At 40.2% G+C, this 22,841-nt stretch overlaps 2 protein-coding genes and 2 non-coding genes across 7 annotated transcripts in view; all 4 read right to left on the minus strand.

The window, feature by feature from the left end:
• Positions 1-1,364: 1,364 nt before the first annotated feature.
• On the minus strand, positions 1,365-5,157 carry LOC115158394 (torsin-1A). The gene is made up of 7 exons (XM_029707272.1): positions 5,050-5,157; positions 4,584-4,850; positions 4,020-4,142; positions 3,658-3,923; positions 2,926-3,101; positions 2,696-2,820; positions 1,365-1,667 (listed from the first exon to the last, which is right to left on the minus strand). Exons 2-7 carry the CDS (start codon positions 4,747-4,749, stop codon positions 1,420-1,422), a joined length of 1,104 nt encoding a protein of 367 aa, XP_029563132.1. The 5' UTR covers positions 4,750-4,850; positions 5,050-5,157; the 3' UTR covers positions 1,365-1,419.
• Positions 5,158-13,415: 8,258 nt separating this feature from the next.
• On the minus strand, positions 13,416-13,486 carry LOC115159029 (small nucleolar RNA SNORD47). The gene has a single exon (XR_003868824.1). It is a non-coding gene; the product is annotated as a small nucleolar RNA SNORD47 (small nucleolar RNA).
• A 1,851-nt stretch (positions 13,487-15,337) lies between these two features.
• Positions 15,338-15,421, minus strand: LOC115159030 (small nucleolar RNA snR60/Z15/Z230/Z193/J17). The gene has a single exon (XR_003868825.1). It is a non-coding gene; the product is annotated as a small nucleolar RNA snR60/Z15/Z230/Z193/J17 (small nucleolar RNA).
• Positions 15,422-17,021: 1,600 nt separating this feature from the next.
• The window catches only part of osbpl9 (oxysterol binding protein-like 9), a 46,354-nt gene continuing 40,534 nt past the window's right edge, over positions 17,022-22,841 (minus strand). For all 4 annotated transcript variants that reach the window (XM_029707274.1, XM_029707273.1, XM_029707276.1 and 1 more), the window contains 11 exons: positions 22,080-22,195; positions 21,882-21,967; positions 21,552-21,729; positions 21,292-21,376; positions 21,094-21,204; positions 20,918-20,981; positions 20,558-20,698; positions 19,665-19,743; positions 19,386-19,477; positions 19,017-19,152; positions 17,022-18,752 (listed from right to left, as the gene is read on the minus strand). In XM_029707274.1, the coding sequence (XP_029563134.1) occupies positions 18,678-18,752; positions 19,017-19,152; positions 19,386-19,477; positions 19,665-19,743; positions 20,558-20,698; positions 20,918-20,981; positions 21,094-21,204; positions 21,292-21,376; positions 21,552-21,729; positions 21,882-21,967; positions 22,080-22,195 (1,163 nt within the window). In that variant the 3' untranslated portion in view covers positions 17,022-18,677. The remainder of the gene's footprint in view (positions 18,753-19,016; positions 19,153-19,385; positions 19,478-19,664; positions 19,744-20,557; positions 20,699-20,917; positions 20,982-21,093; positions 21,205-21,291; positions 21,377-21,551; positions 21,730-21,881; positions 21,968-22,079; positions 22,196-22,841) is intronic.

The raw sequence follows: 22,841 nt of genomic DNA on the forward strand, positions 1-22,841 counted from the left end.
GCGTGACTCATAAAGAATCCCGGTGGCTGTACTGACTCCGACAACATATCCCGAGAGAGCCATGTTTTCGTGAAACAGACTGTTACAATCCCTGATGTCTCTCTGGAAAGCAACCATTGCCCTAATTTTGTCTTACTTGTTATCTAGAGACTGGACATTGGGGAGTAATATAATCGGAAGCGGTGGGTGGTGTGCAAGCCTCTGAAGTCTGACCAGGAGGCTGCTCCGTCTACCTCTTCTGCGGAGACGTTGTTTTGGGTCGGCCTCTGGAATGAGATCCAATGCCCTGGGTTGCGGTGCAAACAAAGGATCCGCTTCGAGAAAGTCATATTCCTGGATGTAATGTTGGTAAGTTGCCGTCGCTCTGATATCCTCTAGTTCTTTCCGGCTGTATGTAATAAGACTTAAGATTTTCTGGGCTAACTGTAAAAATAAAACAGGAAAAAACAAAATACTGCATAGTTTCCTAAGGACTAGAAGAGGTGACCCTCTGTCGGCGCCATCTTGATAGCTCTAATGAACTTATCCTCTTCAGCAGAGGTAACTCTGGGTCTTCCTTTCCTGTGGCAGTCCGCATGAGAGCCAGTTCCATCAAAGCGCCTAATTGTTTTTGAAACTGCACTTGAAGAAACTTTCAAAGTTCTTGACATTTTCCAGATTGACTGACCTTTTTGTCTTAAAGTATGATGGACTGTCGTTCCTCTTTTCTTATTTGATCTGTTCTTGCCATAATATGGACTTGGTTTTTTACCAAATAAGGCCATCTTCTGAATACCACCCCTACCTTGTCACACCACAACTGATTGGCTCAATCACATTAAGGAGGAAAGAAATTCCACAAATTAACTTTTAACAAGGCACACCTGTTAATTGAAATGCATTCCAGGTGACTACCTCATGAAGCTGGTTGAGAGAATTGCAAGAGTGTGCAAAGCTGTCATCAAGGCAAAGGGTGGCTACTTTGAAGAATCAAATATATTTTGATTTGTTTAACACTTTTGTGGTTACTACATGATTCCTTATGTTATTTCATAGTTTTGATGTCTTCACTATTATTCTACAATGTAGGAAAAATAAAGAAAAATCTTTGAATGAGTACGTGTGTCCAAACATTTGACTGGTACTGTACATGCTAATAATAATACTAGAGTTGACCTGAGCTTGACGTAAAATCATTGCATAAAAATTGCCTAATGAGGAAGTTGAAAATGCACTCTAAAATCTCTTCGTTATCAGAATGAATCTTACTATAGCCAGATGCTCTATGCTTCCTTTCTTGGCAGTGTAGGGTGAGGAATGGGAATACCACATGTTCGATCGACATGTGCCATTGCAGAAATGTTCAATATGTCGGCAGAACATACTTTTTCCTTTTTGCTAAAACAATGTTCATGTGTTTTCTGGGTTGCATTGGTCTGTTTAGGGTAGGAAGAAATTGATCCTCTGTGGTATGGATTTGCAGCCTTGGGCAGAGAACAGCCTCTCCTCCTTGGGTATATATAGCATGGCCTTCGCCACTTCGTCCAGCGTTCCCTCGTCTGGCTCCAGACCCCGCGCTGCATAGGCATCACGGGCACAGAGCTTGACATGACGGTACTCCAGAGGTAGGAAGGGCACAAAGAAGTCAATAAGGTGACCTGACATCAGTTCACTCTGTGCAAAGCCTCCTGGAAAGCAGACAAACTGGTAAATCCACAATTCGAGAAAGGTAGTTACATCAAAACATGTTAAGTAATTCAAAATGTTTTAACCCATTTCTAAGTAGTATTCTGTATTTTGCAAACTATTCATTTATGTGTTAACAGTGTAGTAGGGTTCATGAGAAAGGCATCTTCAATCTTGCTCTGTGAAAACGTATTTACAGTGCATTTGGAAAGTGTTCCGACACCTTGACTTTTTCCACATTGTTAAGTTACAGCCTTATTCTAAAATGGATTAAATAATTGTTTACCCTCATCAATCTACACACAATACCCCAGAATGACAAAGCAATGTTTTGACTGGGATGTTTTTCAGTGGCAGGGACTGGGAGAATAGTCAGGATGGAGGGAAAGATGAACAGAGCAAATTACAGGGCGATCCTTGAAAACCTGCTCCAGAGCACTCAGAACCTTAGACTGGGATGAAGGTTCACCTTCCAACAGGACAACAACCCTAAGCACACAGCCAAGACAATGCAGGAGTGGCTTCGGGACAAGTCTCTGAATGTCCTTGAGTAGCACAGTCAGAGCCCGGACTTGAACCCGATCAAACATCTCTGGAGACCTGAATATAGCTGTGCAGCGATGCTCCCCATCCAACCTGACAGAGCTTGAGAGGATCTGCAGAGAAGAATGGGAGAAACTCCCAAAATACAGGGGTGCCAAGCTTGTAGCTTAATACCCAAGAGGCTTTAATCGCTGCCAAAGGTGATTCAACAAAGTACTGAGTAAAGGGTCTGAATACTTACGTAAATGTGATGTTAACTTTTTTTATTTTATAAATTTGTAAAAATGTATAAAAACCTGTTTTTGATTTGTCCTTATGGGGTATTGTGTGTAGATTGACAAGGGGGAAAAAACTATTTAATCAATTTTAGAATAAGGCTGTAACGTAACAAAATGTGGAAAAAGTAAAGGGGTCTAAATACTTTCCAACTGCATTATATCTAAAAGCTGAGAATGAGTGTGAGTGATTGTAAAGCCACTGTTGGTACCTTGAGAATCCATAGCTTCAGCACGTAGCCGGTGTTCCAAGTCCTCCATCCCAATGTCCTCTCTGTTTTGCCCTGAGTGCCAGAAGTCCAAGGCCACATCGTTGATGGTGGTCCCACCAATATTACTACAAATAATTATTGCAACATATCTTGATTAGGGTCAGTTGAGTTTCCTTACATGAGTTAGTGGAAGAGGCCTCGCAATAATTTAAAGGGTATATATGGCTAACCTGAGGAATAAGAAGACAGCTCTCCTATAGCTGACCCCATCCACATTGTCATAATGGTCCATATAGGGCTTGATAGCATCTATAAGGCCGGGGTGCAGTTTCTCAGCCTCATCAAAGATGAAAAGTGTCTGTGGGCAACGCAGCACCATGTCCCGGATAGCTTCTCTGAGCTGGCCCTGGAAAGAGAGAGCTATGGTGAGCACAACAATATCACCTCTCACTCGCTCTCATTTAAGACAGGTGTGCAATATATTCACGAGATTAAAATATGCACATGCATTCCATGTATTATTCTACATGATTTTATCCACAAAAAAATGGCACTCAATAATTTGCTGAGTTTGGACATACTATTGTATATTTGTTTAATTCCTGCTTTGGTCGAGATCAAGTTGTGTAATTGAATCAATTGCTTTACTATCATTTTGAAATAGTGATAGTATGTATTATGCAATTTAACATTGAGTTTATAATTGGTTGGAAGGTTGCCTAGCTGGTGTGAGTTCCAATAACTTTGATTTAGGTGGTGACCTGGAATATGTAAAAGTTCACATTTTCTTTTTAAACTAAATATTTAGGTAGTCCTACTCCATGAATGTTGACAACGCATGGCAATAAAACAGGGTCTCAAAAGAATGATTCTATAATCTATTAACCCATATTCACAACATAGTTCTGTTCTGCACATGTTCCTGGCAGAGGAGTCATGTCTGTACCAACAGCTAGGCTCACCTTGTACGTGTCCACTAGTCTGGCATGGGGGAAATGAAATGGGGCGATGAACAGACGCACACACTCGCTCTTCACCCCGTCCCGGTACAAGTTGTCAGCTACAATCCGGGTCACAAAGTTCTTGCCCGTGCCGGAGAAGCCATGGAAGGAGAGGGTCAATGGCTTATTGGATTCAGGGTTACTGATGAAGCCCTGCACAGCCTTCAGAACCACTGATTGGGCAAGGTGTTGCCCATGAAGCTTTAGCTGTAGATCACTAGCCAGACCTGAAACAGAACATCAAAATGAGCACTGCACAAAAATGACATAGCTGGTGGAACATACATTAATATAAATATTGCCTCAATATGACTTCATCTTACCTGTAATATTATTTGTTATCCGACAATCCCCTGATTCACAGCACTGTCCCAGGCTGCAATACCACTGTGACAGCAAACTGATATAGTCTTGAGGGAATGCTGCCCATAGGTCCCTAGTAGGTACTAAAATTGCCACACAAATGTACAGTGTAAACATGTAATGCAGAGTTAGACATAGCTGTTGCAATCACTTAAACAACACCATTTCTGCTCAAGGCAAGTTTGCAAGGAAAATGATAACACTTTTACATATCATCACTGGATAATAAATTAAATAAGACATTCCCTCTATATGTTTGAATAAACTAGCTAATCATCGTTGCTTACGGTTTCTGCATTGTAATAAAAATAGGTTTGTCCTGTGTAAAAACGAATTTATGCCTTACAAATTGTTCTTATGGACAGTCAGTGACAAGTACAAGCTCCAGTGCGTCTGTTTCTTTAGTGAGGATAGATCCGACATGATCGATATGACTACACCAAGACTGTTGGAATTACGGTCTCAATTTTGATATTTCTACAGAATAAACTTTTTTTTTTACTTGCAGAAAATAAACACCATACCTTGCAGAGTCGCATCATCTTGATTCGGTTGACACTCCCCTTCCCATATATTACAATAAATATAATTGAAATAATACGTAGATACATTTGAAATACTGTCAAATTGAAAGAAATCTGCCTTTGCAGAAACAGCCCAAAATATGGGCAATAGTGGGTAGAAGAACATCAGTGACGCTGTAAATTTGCGATTATAAGAGAGTGGTCGTCAATGATGGCATTCTTCAAACCTCTGTCCATTCAAACCTGTCATACTATGGAGCGAAATATCTGCCAAAAGATGGAATGTACATATCGTTAGAAAATCCATATCTAAATTGTTAGGATTGTAAGAAAAGCAATGGGTGAAACATGGAACGTAAACGTTACATTTAATCTGTGAAAATACAAACACCATGTTACGATTACGGACTAACATTTTAGGCTTGAACAAATCTTGTAGTGTTGCAATTATGATGTACTATAATACCTTTCAGAGTTTTGGAGATTATATCTCACCAACAAAAACAATTGTACACCACACGGCCTGTGAGGATTGCTACGCGAACAAACATAACACAGTGTAGAAAAAACGGAAGTCAGGGAAACCGGAAAGAGGTATCCTGCACGTTTTCAAGTTAAAAGTATCCATTCTATATTGCTCCTTAGTTAAATTTACTTCACAATTAGGTATTGTTGTGAATTGTGAGATACTACTGCACTGTTGGAGCTAGGAACACAAGCATTTCGCTACACCCGCAATAACATCTGCTAAATATGTGTATGTGACCAATAAAATTTGATTTGATTATGCCTACAACAGTGAAGTTTCAGTCCCCTAAGTGTATCTCTACAGCAGGAACAATAAAACAGAATAATAATAGCTGTTTAGTGAAACTATGAATTATGTATGACCACTTGAGTCTTTGCCACTCAAAATATTTGGATATTTATTTCATCACTCAAAATCTTGCCAAAGCATATTCTGTAGGAGGGGTTAATATGAATAAAAAATAAATTTGACATGATTTATATGAATCAGGTCATGAACATATGGATTTTGAGATTAACAAGGGAGAGGTTAAACGTAGGCTAAATCTGGCATAAATTTATTCCCACACTTTACAATAACGCTGCTGCAGTGGTTTTAGGTTGTCTCTGTATAGGCTATTCCCTCCATCGCAACACTGCTGCCAATTTTAAGAGCTTGTGATCTCCATGGGCCTTTGGAAAAGCTCCCTTCAGCCTCAGAAGATGTCCTCCTGGAGGCATGCAGCCATAGTCATTATACCTTAATGCTAAATAAAGGTTAAATAAACATAAATAATGCAGGCCTATTTGCCGACTAGCCATCATTCCAACATATTTAAACATTTAATTAATCCTTCATACAGTTCAGTCAGTTAATGTCATCCATTCAGTAATTTGTCTGAGTTGCAATAGGAACTAAATTAAAGAGAATAGAACAGTCTTATCCATTTGTGTATTCTATTATCTAAATTCTCCAATGGTCTTTAGCCTATCACTTTATTTACATTTTTAATTTAAGCCTATCCAAAAAATGAAAAAAAAATAAAAAATAGGCCTTCAACTTGCTGGCATTGCAATTGATCAAATAAAATTGTATTTGTCACATGCATAGAAGACAACAGGAGTAGTAGACCTTACAGAGAAATGCTTCCTTACAAGCCCTAACCAACAATGCAGTTTAATTTATTTATTTATTACTTAAGAATAACAAATAAAAATAATTAAAGAGCAGCAGTAAAATAACAATAGCTATCATTTTGGGTACTGGTGATGACTGCAAGCTAAGATTTTGAAAGTATGATGTTGACAGTCCAATCAAAGCTACTGTAGATATAACGTGATTTGACGTAATTTTATCTGTGGCCAATGACCTTGAGCCTTCTTGGATGGGCACTTCTAATGTAACTCTATGGCAGCACCCAAGGGGCTTGAATTTTCGAGCTCTACCCTTGGACTTGGCGGTGACGTAGTGTCTCCATGAGTGACAGAACACTGAGCCAATTACAGAGCAACACTCCATATTTTCTGCTGGCTTGCCCCACCACCACACAAAGCACTGAGCTAGGCTGAAACACCTGCATTTTGGAGCTCCCTTACTCAAGAAAACAAAAAAAGAGGCCATGTTTGTATGCGGCTTTATTAGCTCAATTATATATTTATTTTTTTACATTGTTTGCAAATTGATATGTGACACATATTAATGCCAAAATAACATGCAAAACAGGCCATGGCTATTTCGCTCAGGACAAGTTATAGCCAAGACTTAATATTTTGTCTCATTTGATATGGATATAGCCTCTGTGCGATGGTGTTGTGCAACGCAAATGGCTATAACAAACCTACATACAGACTGGAATTCATTAATACAGTCAAAATGCCGATTTTTAGGCCTACAGTCCATGTTCCTAAATACTGGAAAAAGTGTGATTCATTAGGTTACATGATCACTACAGTAGCCCCATGAGCGTATATACAAATAAATGCAATTATATTGCCATTAAATAACACACAACAGCAGTGGCGACCCGTCATTCAGGGCAGGTGGGGGCAGAGCCTGTTTTGAGCCCCACATTTTAAGCAAAAATAAATAAATAATATATATATATATATATTTATTTTGAGGGGCTTCCCTGTTTTGCATGTTATTTTGGCATTCATATTTAAAATCAAATAAAATTTTATGTCACATACACTTGCATTAACATCTGCTAACCATGTGTAACGAAATGCTTGTGCTTCTAGTTCCGACCATGCAGTAATATCTAACAAGTAATCTAAGAATTTCACAACTACCTTATACACACAAGTGTAAAGGAATGAATAAGAATATGTACATAAAAATATATATGGATGAGTGATGGCCGAACGGCATAGGCAAGATGCAGTAGATGGTATAGAGTACAGTATATACATTTGAGATGAGTAGTGTATGTAAACATTATATAAAGTGGCATAGTTTAAAGTGACTAGTGATACATTTATTACATCCAATTTGTAATTATTAAAGTTGCTAGAGATTGAGTCAGTATGTTGACAGCAGCCACTCAATGTTGGTGATGACTGTTTAACAGTCTGATGGCCTTGAGATAGAAGCTGTTTTTCAGTCTCTCGGTCCCAGCTTTGATGCACCTGTACTGACCTCGCCTTCTGGATGATAGCGGGGTGAACAGGCTGTGGCTCGGGTGATTGTTGTCCTTGATGACCTTTTTGGCCTTCCTGTGACATCGGGTGGTGTAGGTGTCTTGGAGAGCAGGTAGTTTGCCCCCGGTGATGCGTTGGGCAGACCTCACTACCCTCTGTAGAGCCTTACGGTTGTGGGCGGAGCAGTTGCCGTACCAGGCGGTGATACAGCCCGACAGGATGCTCTCGATTGTGCATCTGTAAAAGTTTGTGAGTGTTTTTGGTGACAAGCCAAATTTCTTCAGCCTCCTGAGGTTGAAGAGGCGCTGCTGCGCCTTCTTCACCACGCTGTCTGTGTGGGTGGACCATTTCAGTTTGTCCGTGATGTGTATGCCAAGGACCTTAAAACTTTCCACCTTCTCCACTACTGTCCCGTTGATGTGGATAGGGGGGGTGCACCCTCTGCTGTTATATTTGTCACATATTCAAGCCCCTTGGGTGGTGCCATAGAGTTACAATAGAAGTGCCCATCCAAGAAGGCTCAAGGTCATTGGCCACAGATAAATTACATCAAATCACGTTATATCTACAGTAGCTTTGATTGGACTGTCAACATCATACTTTCAACATTATTGCTCGCAATCATCATCATGAATCAAGTCGACAATCTATTTGCAAATCCTTTTTAATCCTTGTCATATGAAGAGAAATAATGAAGATAAATTATAGATAAAACGTATCGGTGCTTATCGGCCATAAACATTACACAAGTTGGAAATCGCAAATTCAACAATGAGTGGTTTGTTATGCGTGGATTCTGCCACTAGCACAGTCAGTGTAGTCAGCTCAACTATCCCCATTGAGACCGTGTCTGTGCCTCGATCTAGGTTGGGCAAAACTAAACATGGCGGTGTGCGGCTTAGCAATCTCACTGGAATAAAGACCTCCTCCATTCACGATAGCAAATTTCAATTTACAAAAAAAAAAACTACTGCTTTTTCATCTTTTGAGCTTCTAGTCATGAAATCTATGCAGCCTACTCAATCACTTTTTATAGTTACTGTTTACAGGCCTCCTGGACCATATACAGCATTCCTCACTGACTTCCCTGAATTCCTATCGGACCTTGTAGTCATGGCAGATAATATTCGAATTCTTGGTCACTTTAATATTCACATGGAAAAGTCCACAGACCCACTCCAAAAGGCTTTCAGAGCAATCATCGACTCAGTGGGTTTTGTCCAACATGTCTCCGGACCTATTCACTGCCACAGTCATTCACCTGGAACTAGTTATGTCCCGTGGAATAAATGTTTTGGATCTTAATGTTTTTCCTCATAATCCTGGACTATCGGACCACCATTTTATTACGTTTGCAATCGCAACAAATAATCTGCTCAGACCCCAACCAAGGATCATCAAAAGCCGTACTATAAATTCTCAGACAACCCAAAGATTCCTAGATGACCTTCTAGACTCCCACCACCTACCCAAGGACGTCAGAGTAAAAAAAAATCAGTTAACCACCTAACTGGGGAACTCAATTTAACCTTGCGTAATACCCTAGATTCAGTCTCACCCCTAAAAACAAAAAACATTTGTCATACCGCTCAGGAAGGAGACACGTTCTGTCTCCTAGAGATGAACGTACTTCGGTGCGAAAAGTGCAAATCAATCCCAGAACAGCAGCAAAGGACCTTGTGAAGATGCTGGAGGAAACCGGTACAAAAGTATCTATATCCACAGTAAAACGAGTCCTATATAGATATAACCTGAAAGGCCGCTCAGTAAGGAAGAAGCCACTGCTCCAAAACCGCCATAAAAAAAGCCAGACTACGGTATGCAACTGCACATGGGGACAAAGATGGGGACAAATACACTTCACAAAATAGATGGCATCGTGAGGAAGGAAAATGATGTGGATATATTGAAGCAACATCTCAAGACACCAGTCAGAAAGTTAAAGCTTGGTCGTAAATGGGTCTTCCAAATGGACTATGACCCCAAGCATACCTTCCAAAGTTGTGGCAAAATGGCTTAAGGACAACAAAGTCAAGGTATTGGAGTAGCCATCACAAAGCCCTGACCTCAGTCCTATAGAAAATGTGTGGGCAGAACTGAAAAAGCATGTGCTAGCAAGGAGGCCTACACACCTGACTCAGTTACACCAGCTCTGTCAGGAGGAATGGGCCAAAATTCACCCAACTTATTGTGGGAAGATTCCCGAAACGTTTGACCGAAGTTAACTTTTTAGGGACAGACGCCAATATCCAATGGTAGAGCGTGGCGCGAAATACAAATACCTAAAAAATGCTATAACTTCAATTTCTCAAACATGACTATTTTACACCATTTTAAAGACAAGACTCTCGTTAATCTAACCACATTGTCCGATTTCAAAAAGGCTTTACAGCGAAAACAAAACATTAGATTATGTCAGGAGAGTACCCTGCCAAAAATAATCACACAGCCATTTTCAAAGCAAGCATATATGTCACAAAAACCAAAACCACAGCTAAATGCAGCACTAACCTTTGATGATCTTCATCAGATGACACTCCTAGGAAATTATGTTATTCAATACATGCATGTTTTGTTCAATCAAGTTCATATTTATATTAAAAAACAGCTTTTTACATTAGCATGTGATGTTCAGAACTAGCATACCCACTGCAAACTTCCGGTGAATTTACTAAATTACTCATGATAAACGTTCACAAAAAAACATACATTATTTTAAGAATTATAGATACAGAACTCCTTTATGCAATCGCGGTGTCAGATTTTAAAATAGCTTTTCGGCGAAAGCACATTTTGCAATATTCTGAGTACATAGCCCGGCCATCACAGGCTAGCTAATTTGACACCCACCAAGTTTGGGGATCACCAAACTCAGAATTACTATTAAAAAATTGGATTACCTTTGCTGTTCTTCGTCAGAATGCACTCCCAGGACTTCTACTTCAACAACAAATGTTGTTTTGGTTCCAAATAATCCATAGTTATATTCAAATAGCTCCGTTTTGTTTGTGCGTTCAGGTCACTATACGAAGGGTGACGCGCGAGCGCATTTGGTGACAAAAAAAATCAAAATATTCCATTACCGTACTTAGAAGCATGTCAAACGCTGTTAAAAATCAATTTTTATGCTATTTTTCTCGTAAAATAGCGATAATATTCCAACCGGGCGACGTTGTATTCATTCAAAGGCTGAAAGAAAAAAATGGAGTAGTCTCGTGGACGCGCATCTCCAGTGTCACTGTTCCCAGCCTGACCACTCACAAATTCTCCTGCTGTTCTTTGCCCAGAGACTGCAGACACCCCATTCCACTTTCTGGCGCCTTCTGAGAACCAATGGAAGCCTTAGAAAATGTCACGTTACAGCACAGATGCTGTATTTTTGATAGAGATGCTACAGAAGGACAACAAATTGTCAGACAGGGCACTTCCTGTATGGAATCTTCTCAGGTTTTGGCCTGCCATATGAGTTATGTTATACTCACAGACACCATTCAAACAGTTTTAGAAACTTTAGAGTGTTTTCTATCCAAATCTACTAATTATATGCATATTCTAGGCAGGAGTAGGGCCGGAGTAGTAACCAGATTAAATCGGGTACGTTTTTTATCCGGCCGTGAAAATACTGCCCCCTATCCCAAACAGGTTAAGCAATTTAAAGGCAATGCTACCAAATACTAATTGAGTGTATGTAAACTTCTGACCCACTGGGCATGTGATGAAAGAAATAAAAGCGGAAATAAATCACTCACTATTATTCTGACATTTCACATTCTTAAAATAAAGTGGTGATCCTAACTGACATAAAACAGGGAATATTTACTAGGATTAACTGTCAGGAATTGTGAAAAACTGAGTTTAAATGTATTTGGATAAGGTGTATGTAAACTTCCCACTTGAACTGTATGTCCTGGATGTCATGAAGCTTGGCCACAGTGATGTATTGACCGGAAGCACTACCCTCTAATGCCTTGCGGTCAGATGCCAAGCAGCTGCCATACCAGGCCGTAATGCAACCGGTCAGGATGCTCTCAATGGTGCAGCTGTAGAACTTCGAGGCTCTGGGGACCCACATCAAATCTCCTGAAGGGGAAAAGGTGTTGTCATACCCTCTTCTCAATTGGCCCCATCAAGTTTTGTTAGAATTGTCAATGCACAACAGCATGGCATATTTAGATAGGCCTATTCCGCTATTCTAAATCATATTTACTATTTTGCAGTGCAGGCAGTTATTCTAGATAAAGTTCTAGGCAATTATTTGCACACACGTCATTTGCTGAAGGCCCAAGCCAATATGACACCAACTACTGGTATAAAGTAATAAAACAAGCTCTAGACTTTTGGATATGAAATCCAAAGCTGTAACGCAACTAAGGTCTGGGCTAGAGTTGCTTGATCAGCTAACTTCAACTTCCTAGGTTCAGTTCATGCCCTTTGCAGATGCCACCTTTGACAAGTATAACAAAAAAAACATTAAAGGGAGATTAAGAATTGAACGTTTAATGCATAGCTTTAATGATCATGACCATTTACATATGGATTTTATTACCATCCGTATGTTCAACCTTTTGATAACTTCATCGCACCATACCACCTACCTACGATGCAAGCAGCCAATCCTGACAAATGTTATGGAATTGCTCCTAAGTCATAGCAAATCACGATTGGTCCTAAGTCATTGCAAATCACGATTAGTCACTAGTTACCACAAACACAAAGTTGTTTTAAAAAGTTTAGGCACATGGTTAAAAAAGAAAAAAGTAGGCTTGACCATTATGACTGGAAGCTAGTGATTCCTGGAATCAAACAGATATAAGCCATGCATGCTACGGTCAGATGGTACAATACCCCCCATTGAGTGTTTATATAATCCAGGCATGCTCAGTGTCAGCCCTCATACTTTGAATTACAAAAAAACTATTAAATGTCTTTATCCTAACCCCACTGGAATTGTACAGAGGCATTATTAGACTAAAGATGAAAAGTACCAATCTCATCCTACAATACTTGCTATTTAGCTTGCTCTATCAGTTAGTAGCCAGGAGAGTTATTCCTCAAACAAGCAACGAGTGTCATTCCAATAGGTTTCCACACTTTAAAATGACACAGCTCAGGAAATGTTAATTGACCGGGCAAAAGAAAAATGGTTAACTATGCAAAGAAAACATGCACCGATCACCCAAATGGATAACATCTTGATTTGCCATCAATTAATTTCTAACATTGACATGTCAGACAGGCATAATTGAACACATTTGAATGACAATTGTACTAAACATTTCAATCTTACAAGATGAAATCACTAGTCTGCAATAAATGTCCACTAGATTTGCCTGAGAAAATAATTAAAAAGGAACAACCCCACAAGATAACAATGGAGAGTAAAATTAAAAATTAAAAAAGATTTTAAAAAATCAAAACACCTGTTTCCGGCTTCGTTTGGGTACCTAAAGTGGAAGAGCGGTACCTCAAACCAGTAGGTCTTAAATACCAGCACAGGTAAACATTCTAACAGTGACTATAATTAGTGCGTGCCACACATAATAAGACATGCATCCAAACAATCTGGAGAGAAACCAGACTGCAGTCTCCCATGGTAGTGTTTCAGCAACTTCCAATAGCCCTCCCATTTCTGAGAAAAGGGAAAACTACTAAACGAAATGTAGATAACCACAAACTCAAGTGTACAACCTCAGATAAATGGAATAGTAGAGGTATAATCATAGAAATAATTTGGCAGAATCTCATCATTACAGGTTCATAAAGAAAATGAAGGGTAACTGCATCATGCATGCTTACCTTGTCATTAAATCTTAGAATATGACTTAGAATACATTGACAACTACAGATACCTAGGTGTCTGGCTAGACTGTAAACTCTCCTTCCAGACTCACATGAAGCATCTCCAATCCAAAATTAAATCTAGAAGAATCGGCTTCCTATTTCGCAACAAAGCATCCTTCACTCATGCTGCCAAACATACCCTTGTAAACCTGACCATCCTACCGAACCTCGACTTCGGCGATGTCATCTACAAAATAGCCTCCAACACTCTACTCAACAAATTGGATGCAGTCTATCACAGTGCCATCCATTTTGTCACCAAAGCCCCATATACTACCCACCACTGCGACCTGTATGCTCTCGTTGGCTGGCCCTCGCTTCATATTCATCGCCAAACCCACTGGCTCCAGGTCATCTACAAGTCTTTGCTAGGTAAAGCCCCGTCTTATCTCAGCTCATTCCTCCTTTGGCTGCCTTTCCTTCCAGTTCTCTGCTGCCAATGACTGGAACGAATTGCAAAAATCACTGAAGCTGGAGACTCCCCCTCACTAGCTTTAAGCACCAGAGCAGCGCACAGATCACTGCACCTGTACATAGCCCATCCAACTACCTCATCCCCATACTGTATTTATTTATCTTGCTCCTTTGCACCCCAGTATCTCTACTTGCACATTCATCTTCTGCACATCTATCACGCCAGTGTTTAATTGGTATATTGTAATTACTTCGCCACTATGGCCTATTTATTGCCTTACCTCCCTTATCCTACCTCATTTGCACACACTGTATATAGACTATGTTTGTTTATTCCATGTGTAACTCTGTGTTGTTTGTGTTGCACTGCTTTGCTTTATCTTGGCCAGGTCGCAGTTGTAAATGAGAACTTGTTCTCAACTGGCCTACCTGGTTAAATAAAAGGTGAAATAAGTAAATACAATTTAAAAAAGCCACACAAAGTAATTTGTGAATTCACCATCCAGTCATCTAGAGAGGAGTGAAATTAAACAGGGCAGTAATGACAATATCTCCAGGTTCCTCAGTCACGGTCAAGTCAACATAACTAAGTTCAGACATTTGTAAGAGTTACTGTAACCTGTTGTGGATGACACAAAAGGCATGTATATCAACCTGACAGGGAGAGCTCCTCAAATTGAAATCCATCATGCCTGTTTCCACTGCTTTTGCAAATAAATTAAGCATTGTCAAAATGACCAAGAACGCGATGGACAAGGGCCACAATCTAAGATCAGTGTAACAATAGCATCTCCTCAACAAGATCAGAAAACTGATTCAATGTCATCCTTTCAGAGAGTACTGCCTTTTACTGCCAGTTCATATGGGATATTTGTAGCTTACATCACTCAGCCACTAGGATCCTGTCATACCTTGTGGTCATCAGGACACCTGCAGAGTCCTGTAAAGAACCTGTTAAGGTAGTACAGCAAATAATGACTAGTCAGTTTGAAGGATACAGCACAGCTGCAAAAGATACTTTGTCCCAGAATCAGCTGAACAATGCAGTCAGTGTCAAAAATGTTACCCTAGGCAAACCATTTCAACTTTGTCCAGTGTTTGTATTTCTTTCAGAAGCTAATGGAAATGAAATGTTTTTACATTTTAGCCATTTAGCAGACACTCTTATCCAGAGTGACTTACAGTAGTGAATGCATACATTTCATTTCATACATTTTTTTTGTAGTTGGCCCCCGTGGGAATCGAACCCACACCATGCTGGCGTTGCAAACACCATGCTCTACCAACTGAGCCACAGGGAAGACTACGTTAGATGCTTCCCTATGCAGTGAGGGGTCAAAGACCTAATCAACCCAACACATCAGATAGGAGCGAAAGACAACGCTAAATATTCATCATGGTTTATCTGCTTAACTATGCAGTCATCATTGTATCAGATGATAGTAGTCTCACGTTGGTTGAGTGCACAAGGTAATTTACCATAACACGTCCAGATAATTTCATTCCCACCATGTAAACCATCTGCAGTTAAGACATATTACATTTCGGCTCAGAGACCAGAAGAGCTGAACTAAATTAAACTGCACTGCCAATAAAAACATTTATTTTTGAGAGATCACCAATGTTTATGAACCTATTCATTTAGGGTACATGCGACAATTGCTATGAGATTAAGGGGGAAAATACAGATTAACGTCTGCAGCTGTAAAAGGGGAAAATATAGTTTAATAAAAGTGCTTAACAGATATGTCATACTCGTGCTATGCCTCAGAACATGCAATAGGTGGTTGAAGATTTGTCATCCTGACAGGTCGAGAGCAGGAAATGGGGTCATCAGTGGGACAGGTCTCAATCTTGGTTTACACCAAACCATGCTAATACCATGGATGTTACGACCCTGATAATCGTGCATACCTAATTTTGCATATTCCACTTGACGTACTTCTCCTCAATACCTGCAAACAAAAAATAAAATATCCTGCAAGCTGGTATTGACAAATGCAGACTAGTTTAAAGTAAAAAGCCTCAGTAGCGAAATGGTTTTCAGTGATTTAATTTAGCACTCGTACCGAAGGTGAGCCACGAGGATATTCCTGAAAACGGAGCCTATGAGAGACAACGAGTTAACTATCGCAGTGCAATAACATTGATACAAAGCAATAGCATTTGCTCACAAGGTAAGAATGGTTGGCGTTTCTTAAATTGAACTCAATGTCCCTACCAACACTTATTTGAGCATGGGAGGCTTAGCTTTCCGGTCTACTTTCCTGCGTTTTAGTTACCTCGACTTTCTAAATTAAACAGCGCCTATTAGAATCCAGTTGTGTGTGGTTGATAAAGGAGACATACTTGTCCACGATACGTGGTGAAGTTCGGTTGTTTTGCATTCGCTAGCTAGTAGGCCTAACTAGATCCTTGCCCAAGATTGACACGTTTAATAGCCATATCTATTCAAGAGGAGCAACATGCATGTGCTTCCCAGAATACAAAAAGTTGGCATATACAATACAAGCCACGATTATTATCTTTCTTTAAGACCCAAGAGGCGAAGGAAACCAGTGGAACCGTGGAGGTTGAATGCATATGGCATGCATTCGCATTGATTTATGGGAAGTCAGCATCGTCTTCTATGTTTGGCCAAACACGATTTTGTGTTTCTCTGGGTTGGCTCGGACAATCTCAGGGTACGACCTATTAACCAATGAGAATGTGATAAACTAAAGACGCTACATGGTCAATCTGTTCTCTGCATTGGCCGTGCAGCATTTGGAGCCAATTTATTATTGATCTGAAAATGAGGCGCCATATATTGTGTGACGCAATTGCGGGGCCTCTGGGGGCATGCAGAGGCCAAATTGAGCTCCATACCGCATCGAGGGCTCTGTATAGTTCAGTATAAACACAAACTCACTTTCTTCCCAACAGCTCTGCGCTGCTCCGAAGCGCAAGAAGTTTGAATGCCCTGACAACCGCAGAGGCCGTACCACTATTGTAAATGATGCATGGCCAATGAATACGTCAGATTGACCATGGAGCGCCTTTATGCCACAATCTTTTTTAATGAAGGGTGTCAAACACTAAACAGAGGTAAACTCAGGGAGATTTAATATTTTGCATCAATGAACATGAAAATGCGATACAATCAAGTGTTATGATTTGAAGGAAATAAAAAATACATTGTTTTGATTGCTCCTTTGAAGCTAAACAGTGCTGTGGAAATGTATGGCAAGGCCTCAATTCAATATTAATTTACTAAGACATAACAAGAAAAAAATAATGGCTTTTGTGTGTGTAAACTCTGTAAATTCTATTATTTTAGAAGATACAGTATTTACCTACTTTAGAGAGAATAGGATGAAAATCCACCCGAATTTGAGTTTTCCACCGCAGGCAATCATTGCATGCGTGTATTCAGCAGGAATGTGCTCTATATCGCTACACATGGTTTCGGTCACTGGATCACAACTCCTTTTCGCTGACCAAAAAGTCAATTCATGTACTGTATAACCTGGCCTTGCTTACTGATAAAAACGTCTTCTGAGGGGTAAATGAACATATCTGACTTTAGCTGACAATATTGCACATAATGGGTTCCTAAAGAATATCCACAAACATACATAATGATTCATATGCTCAAGTGAAAAAAATCTATATTTTATTTTAGGTACTTATCCAAACATCTGCTTATTGAGGTTAAAATGATGTTGCACTGAATTGGGAATTAACCATTATTTTGAAAGCAGACATGAGACTATTATATGCTTTCCTATTGAACAACAATTGGAAAGCACATTGTGCACCCTCAACCAAATTTGGACACTAGCAGCACTCAATAAAACCTACTCTCATTAAAGCTCCTTAACATGTTACCCAATCATCTGAAAAACAAAACATACATTTGTTCATAAATGCCAAAAGGGAAAATAATCAACATGGAAACAAGTCCTCCTCTTCGACTCCACCTTCTGTCTATCTTCCAAATGCATACTTCTTGGGTTCTTCTTCTGGTCCTCTTGAGCAGATAAACATACACTAGATGGTAAGTTAGTACACTGGGAAAGGCAATGTCGACGAACTTGAGAGGGGACAAATATAGCAGGGGAAATGGAATGATTCCTGATGTGCTGCCACAGAGTTCATTTCCTCAAATATTTACTATTGCCATAAGGAAAGAGAAAGGAAATAAAAAATAATATATATTCATCATATGTATCTATATATATATAAACAGCTGTAGCTAGTTGTAGGCAAGCCAAGTTCTCCCCCTTGTGATTCCACCATAAGGCCATCAAACTCCCGGAGGTACAGCTTTCATTCCTCAGTCACCAGTTTCCCTGAGATATAGAACGCTGTTTTTCAAGGATTGTTCAATCAAAACACCCTCCCCCTCAGGGACCCTCGTGGGATTCTCCTGACAGATTGTGAGAGCTTGTTTGTGTTGCCGAAGGGCATTGGTACAGGTTTTGTTATTATGCTTCTTTTAGTCGTTTAGGGGATGTGGAGGTGGTGGTGTTGGCGAAAACAAGGGGTTTTCTTTTTTACATCGTAGATGTTTCTTCTTAATTTCATTCCATTTTAACTTTGAAAATGCAAAGCTGTGTACATGTTCAATCATCAGTCATTCCAAGGCTTGGATAAGAAGTGGTTTGAAAAAGAGTTCTTATTAAGACTCCGAGATCTGTATCTGTGGCCTCAGTGCCTCTGTGATCCAGTTCTTTTCAGTAGAGGCTCATCGTAGACCCAGCACTCTCCATCCTCATGGAACAACTGCAGGGAATAAACATGGAGACTTAATCATTGGGGACTACAATACCTCTTTCAAAAATCCAAAAGGTACAGGTTAACATTTACATCTGCAATTCACAAATATTTTGACAAGCAAGCGAGGCACCCTATGAGTCATATACTTTCCATCGACATATTAAACAATGTACAATCATGACCGTGAACTATTAACCTTGATATGGACTGGTGGCCATTAATATTGCTGTCAGGGCTCTGGAGATGTGTGATAAGAATAGGCACACTCACCCTAGTTTCCCACTGCATTTCGTTTTCCTTCCTCTCCCTGGCCTCCCCCCTCTGCTTCTCCTCCAGCCTGTGCTTTGCTTCCGTTGCTGCATCAATGTCTCTCGACTTCAGGCTGACCGTCACATCCTTCCACAGGCTGGGGGTCAAACACAAAAGTGACTTGAGGTTTCAGACCAAACAAAATAAATATATTGTTAAAATCTGATTATTTTGTGCCTGGTTGGATTGATAGCCCCATTAAACTGGATGCCATGACAGGAGCTACTACCCCCAAATCCACAGAAAGGGGAATGGACAGAACAAATAAAAAACAGCTACTTATTACTGTAGTTCTGTGGCCATGATAATACGAAGAGAGAGGCTTCTCACCTGCGGGACTCATACTCCAGCTGGTCCTCCAACTTCCTCACCTTCTTCTTGATACAGCCCATTTTCTTTGTGTCAATGAACAAGGAGTTTTCCTGGATTCAAAAGAGACACTTTCAACTCTATTTTACGAATAAAATATTAACACTTTCTATTTTGATTTTAATATACGAGGTCAACCTTCAGTGTTTTGAGTTCAGGTATAAAATGTAAAAGAACAATCCTTTCCTGAAAATCCCACATTGACAACGAGCAGAGATCACATTTCTAAACTCAACTCACCCCAGATGCCCACTTAGCGTGCATGACTCCATTCCACTCTCCTTCAATGGAGCAGAATGACTTCTTGTCATTGGGAGGACTGCAAACAAACACATTTGTAATATATAATACAACATTTTGAGAACCAGTTTTGGCTTGTGGGTGCTACTTTCAAAACTACTGGCTGAAATTATACAAAACCTTTAGAACACATCACAACAAAAACTGATTTATATATACTGCTGTGAGCACAGTAAATAAAGCAAGAACAGGCTAACATGCTGACTAGACCGTGCGCGCGCCTGCGTCCGCATGTTGACTTTGTCCATCCACACCAGACGCGATCAAGACACGCAGGTTGAAATATCAAAACGAACTCTGAACCAACTATATTCATTTGGGGACAGGTTGAAAAGCATTAAACATTTATGGCAATTTAGCTAGTTCTGGGATATAAACATTATGTTGTTATTTTACCAGAAATGCACAAGGTCCTCTAATCCGACAATTAATCCACAGATAAAAGGGTAAACCGAGTTAGTTTCTAGTAATCTCTCATCCTTCAGTCTTCTTCTTTGGACTTTATATGGCAGTTGGCAACCAACTTTAAGGTGCATTACCACCACCAATTTAGCTGGAGTGTGGACCTCAGTTCATGTTCAATCACCCACGTGGGTATATGCTCCTAAAAACCAATGAGGAGATGGGAGAGGCGGGACTTGCAGTGAGTCAAGCATCACAAATAGAACCTGGTTCTATTTTAGTGCCTGGCTACACAGACTCTCGTTGACGCGAGCGAGCAGCTTGAATGCAATGATTGAAGAACATGTATGTGTACATTTATTTTGTAACGCGAGCGGTGGGGTCAGCATGTAACACTACATGCATGATTAAAAATAGGAAAATCCCCTTACAAGATCTCAGCGGTGATCCTGTGCTTCTTGCCACCGTAGAAGGGCTTAGTGTGAAACACGATGCTGGCACTGTAGCCCGTTTTGGAGCAGTTGATGTTACACTCTCCACCCAACTCCACCCATGGGACAGTCAGGATCGACCTGAAGAGAGAAGGAGCACCCATTACATGTCAGGTCAGGGAATACTGATAACATATTTTACCCATTTATACACACTCACTTTACATACAGTAAATCGTGTGCGCTGTACTGGAGTTAACTTGTTTTTAATTGAACTGGGGCTTTTATTTCCAGAACAACAAACGTGAAACAGTGTGAGTGAGTGTGTTTGTGTTATTCACTTTTAAAGCATGAGCCTACCTGCCATAGCCATTGGGGAAGGTGAGTATGTAGTGCTCGTCATGTTCCAGACAGGACACACAGCCTACAGGAGAGATAGGGAAGCACACATTTCAGAACACAGAAGACCATAAGGTTTTTGTAAGTGTGTGAGGACACATTTATGGACAACATAAGTGCTTGAAGAGATTTCTTACCCTGGCCAATATTGTGGACTCCAATTGACATTCCTAAGAACTTTGACTTAGTCCAAATGTGGGCGTTGAACTGAATCTTTTTGCTCAGACACTCTGCGTAGAATGCAGAAACTACAAGGAAAGGCAACAGTACAGTTAACTTCATGGCTCTGGTTTTCTGTCAGCTGTCCGTAATGTTGACTGCGTGGAGAGACTCACTGGGGGGGTGATGAGAGACCTGCTCTGCTACAAAAGACACACTGTTGGCTGAAGACCATGGCACTGGACCCTCTGACGATGGCTCCTGAGGGGTTGGTGGTTAGCATTGATTTATTAGTAAATAATTGATGAAAGTAAAATAAAAACTTGCCTCAATATTACAAAACTTAACATTGACAATTTATATTCATATGATTTGATTTTTAAGTAAAACTATAATCAGTCTTTACTGTGGTACAATGGGCTCTGTCAATGCTCACCACTGCAGTGGACTCCTCACTCTCTGAAGGCAGGTCCCAGTGGCAGAAGAAAACCTCTCCCAGGATGGGGTTGTAAGGCTTCTTGGCCACTGAGCTTTTCCTCCCTGCGTGGAAGGCTGACATGTACCATTTTACCATCTGCACCATGCGCTCTTTGGGTTCCAGTTGATCCGCGATACTGGGGATGAGAACATCAGCCGTCACACCACTGGATCAAAGGTTATGACCACAACTAAGCAAAGATCTGTTCATAATGCCATGGATGGGATTCTGAAACAAAATGTTTTCCTTATTTTTGGAAACTGTTGGAGAGAATTTGAAGTGACGTACCTGACAAACAAATCCGGATGTGCAAAGAAGTCAGCATACATCTCCAGCAAAGACCTCCTCTCCAAGATAAATGTGGGGAGGACCACCTGAGGAGAGAAGAGGGAAAGAGAAAGATACAGTTAGCAAGAGACAGACAGACAGACAGACAGACAGACAGACAGACAGACAGACAGACAGACAGACAGACAGAGCTCCTACCTTGGTGAGGTCCATGCCCAGTCGCACCTGGGACAGCAGGTGCATGATGACACTCTTGTGCTCCTCCACAGACTCCCCATGATCCTCCGCCTCGTCATCATGGCTGTCAAATTGATCTGACCAGAGCAGACGGCAGACAGTTAAAAACACCTACACCACCGATACAGGACAACCTGACATCCTCTTTTTGGTTACTAAAGAAAACATCAGTCAAAAAGGGAACAGAATGTGTGATGTTACATAAAAATACATTGAGCTCCAAAAGTATTGGGACAGTGACAATTGTGTTGTTGTTTTGGCTTTGTACTCCAGCTCTTTGGATTTGAAATGATACAATGACTATGATGTTAAAGCGCAGACATTTTCATCCATACTGGGTGAACGGTTTTGAAATTACAGCACTTTTTATACATAGCCCCTCCATTTTAGGGGACCAAAAGTATTTGAACAAATTTGTATTGAAGTAGTCACAAGTTAGTATTTGGTCCCATATTCTTAGCACGCAATGATTACATCAAGTTTGTGACTCTACAAATCTGTTGGATGCATTTGCTGTTAGTTTTGGTTGTGTTTCAGGTTATTTTGTGCCCAATAGAAATGAATGGTAAATAATGTATTGAGTCAATTTTATTGTAAATAAGAATAGAATGTTTCTAAACACTTTTACATTAATGTGGATGCTACCATGATTCCAGATAGTCCTGAATGAATTGTGAATAATGATGAGTGCGAAAGTTAGACGCACAAACATCATACCCCCAA

The sequence above is a fragment of the Salmo trutta genome, chromosome 22 (assembly GCF_901001165.1).
Source record: "Salmo trutta chromosome 22, fSalTru1.1, whole genome shotgun sequence".
Lineage (NCBI taxonomy): Eukaryota > Metazoa > Chordata > Actinopteri > Salmoniformes > Salmonidae > Salmo > Salmo trutta.

Excerpts from the sequence above, each read along its gene's own strand:
- LOC115158394 (XM_029707272.1), bottom strand. The coding sequence starts at position 4,749 with ATGTTCTTCTACCCACTATTGCCCATATTTTGGGCTGTTTCTGCAAAG. Across the intron at positions 4,143-4,583 it reads AGATGATGCGACTCTGCAAG|TACCTACTAGGGACCTATGG; the intron begins GTATGGTGTTTA and ends TGGCAATTTTAG. Across the intron at positions 3,102-3,657 it reads GACTAGTGGACACGTACAAG|GGCCAGCTCAGAGAAGCTAT; the intron begins GTGAGCCTAGCT and ends CTCTCTTTCCAG.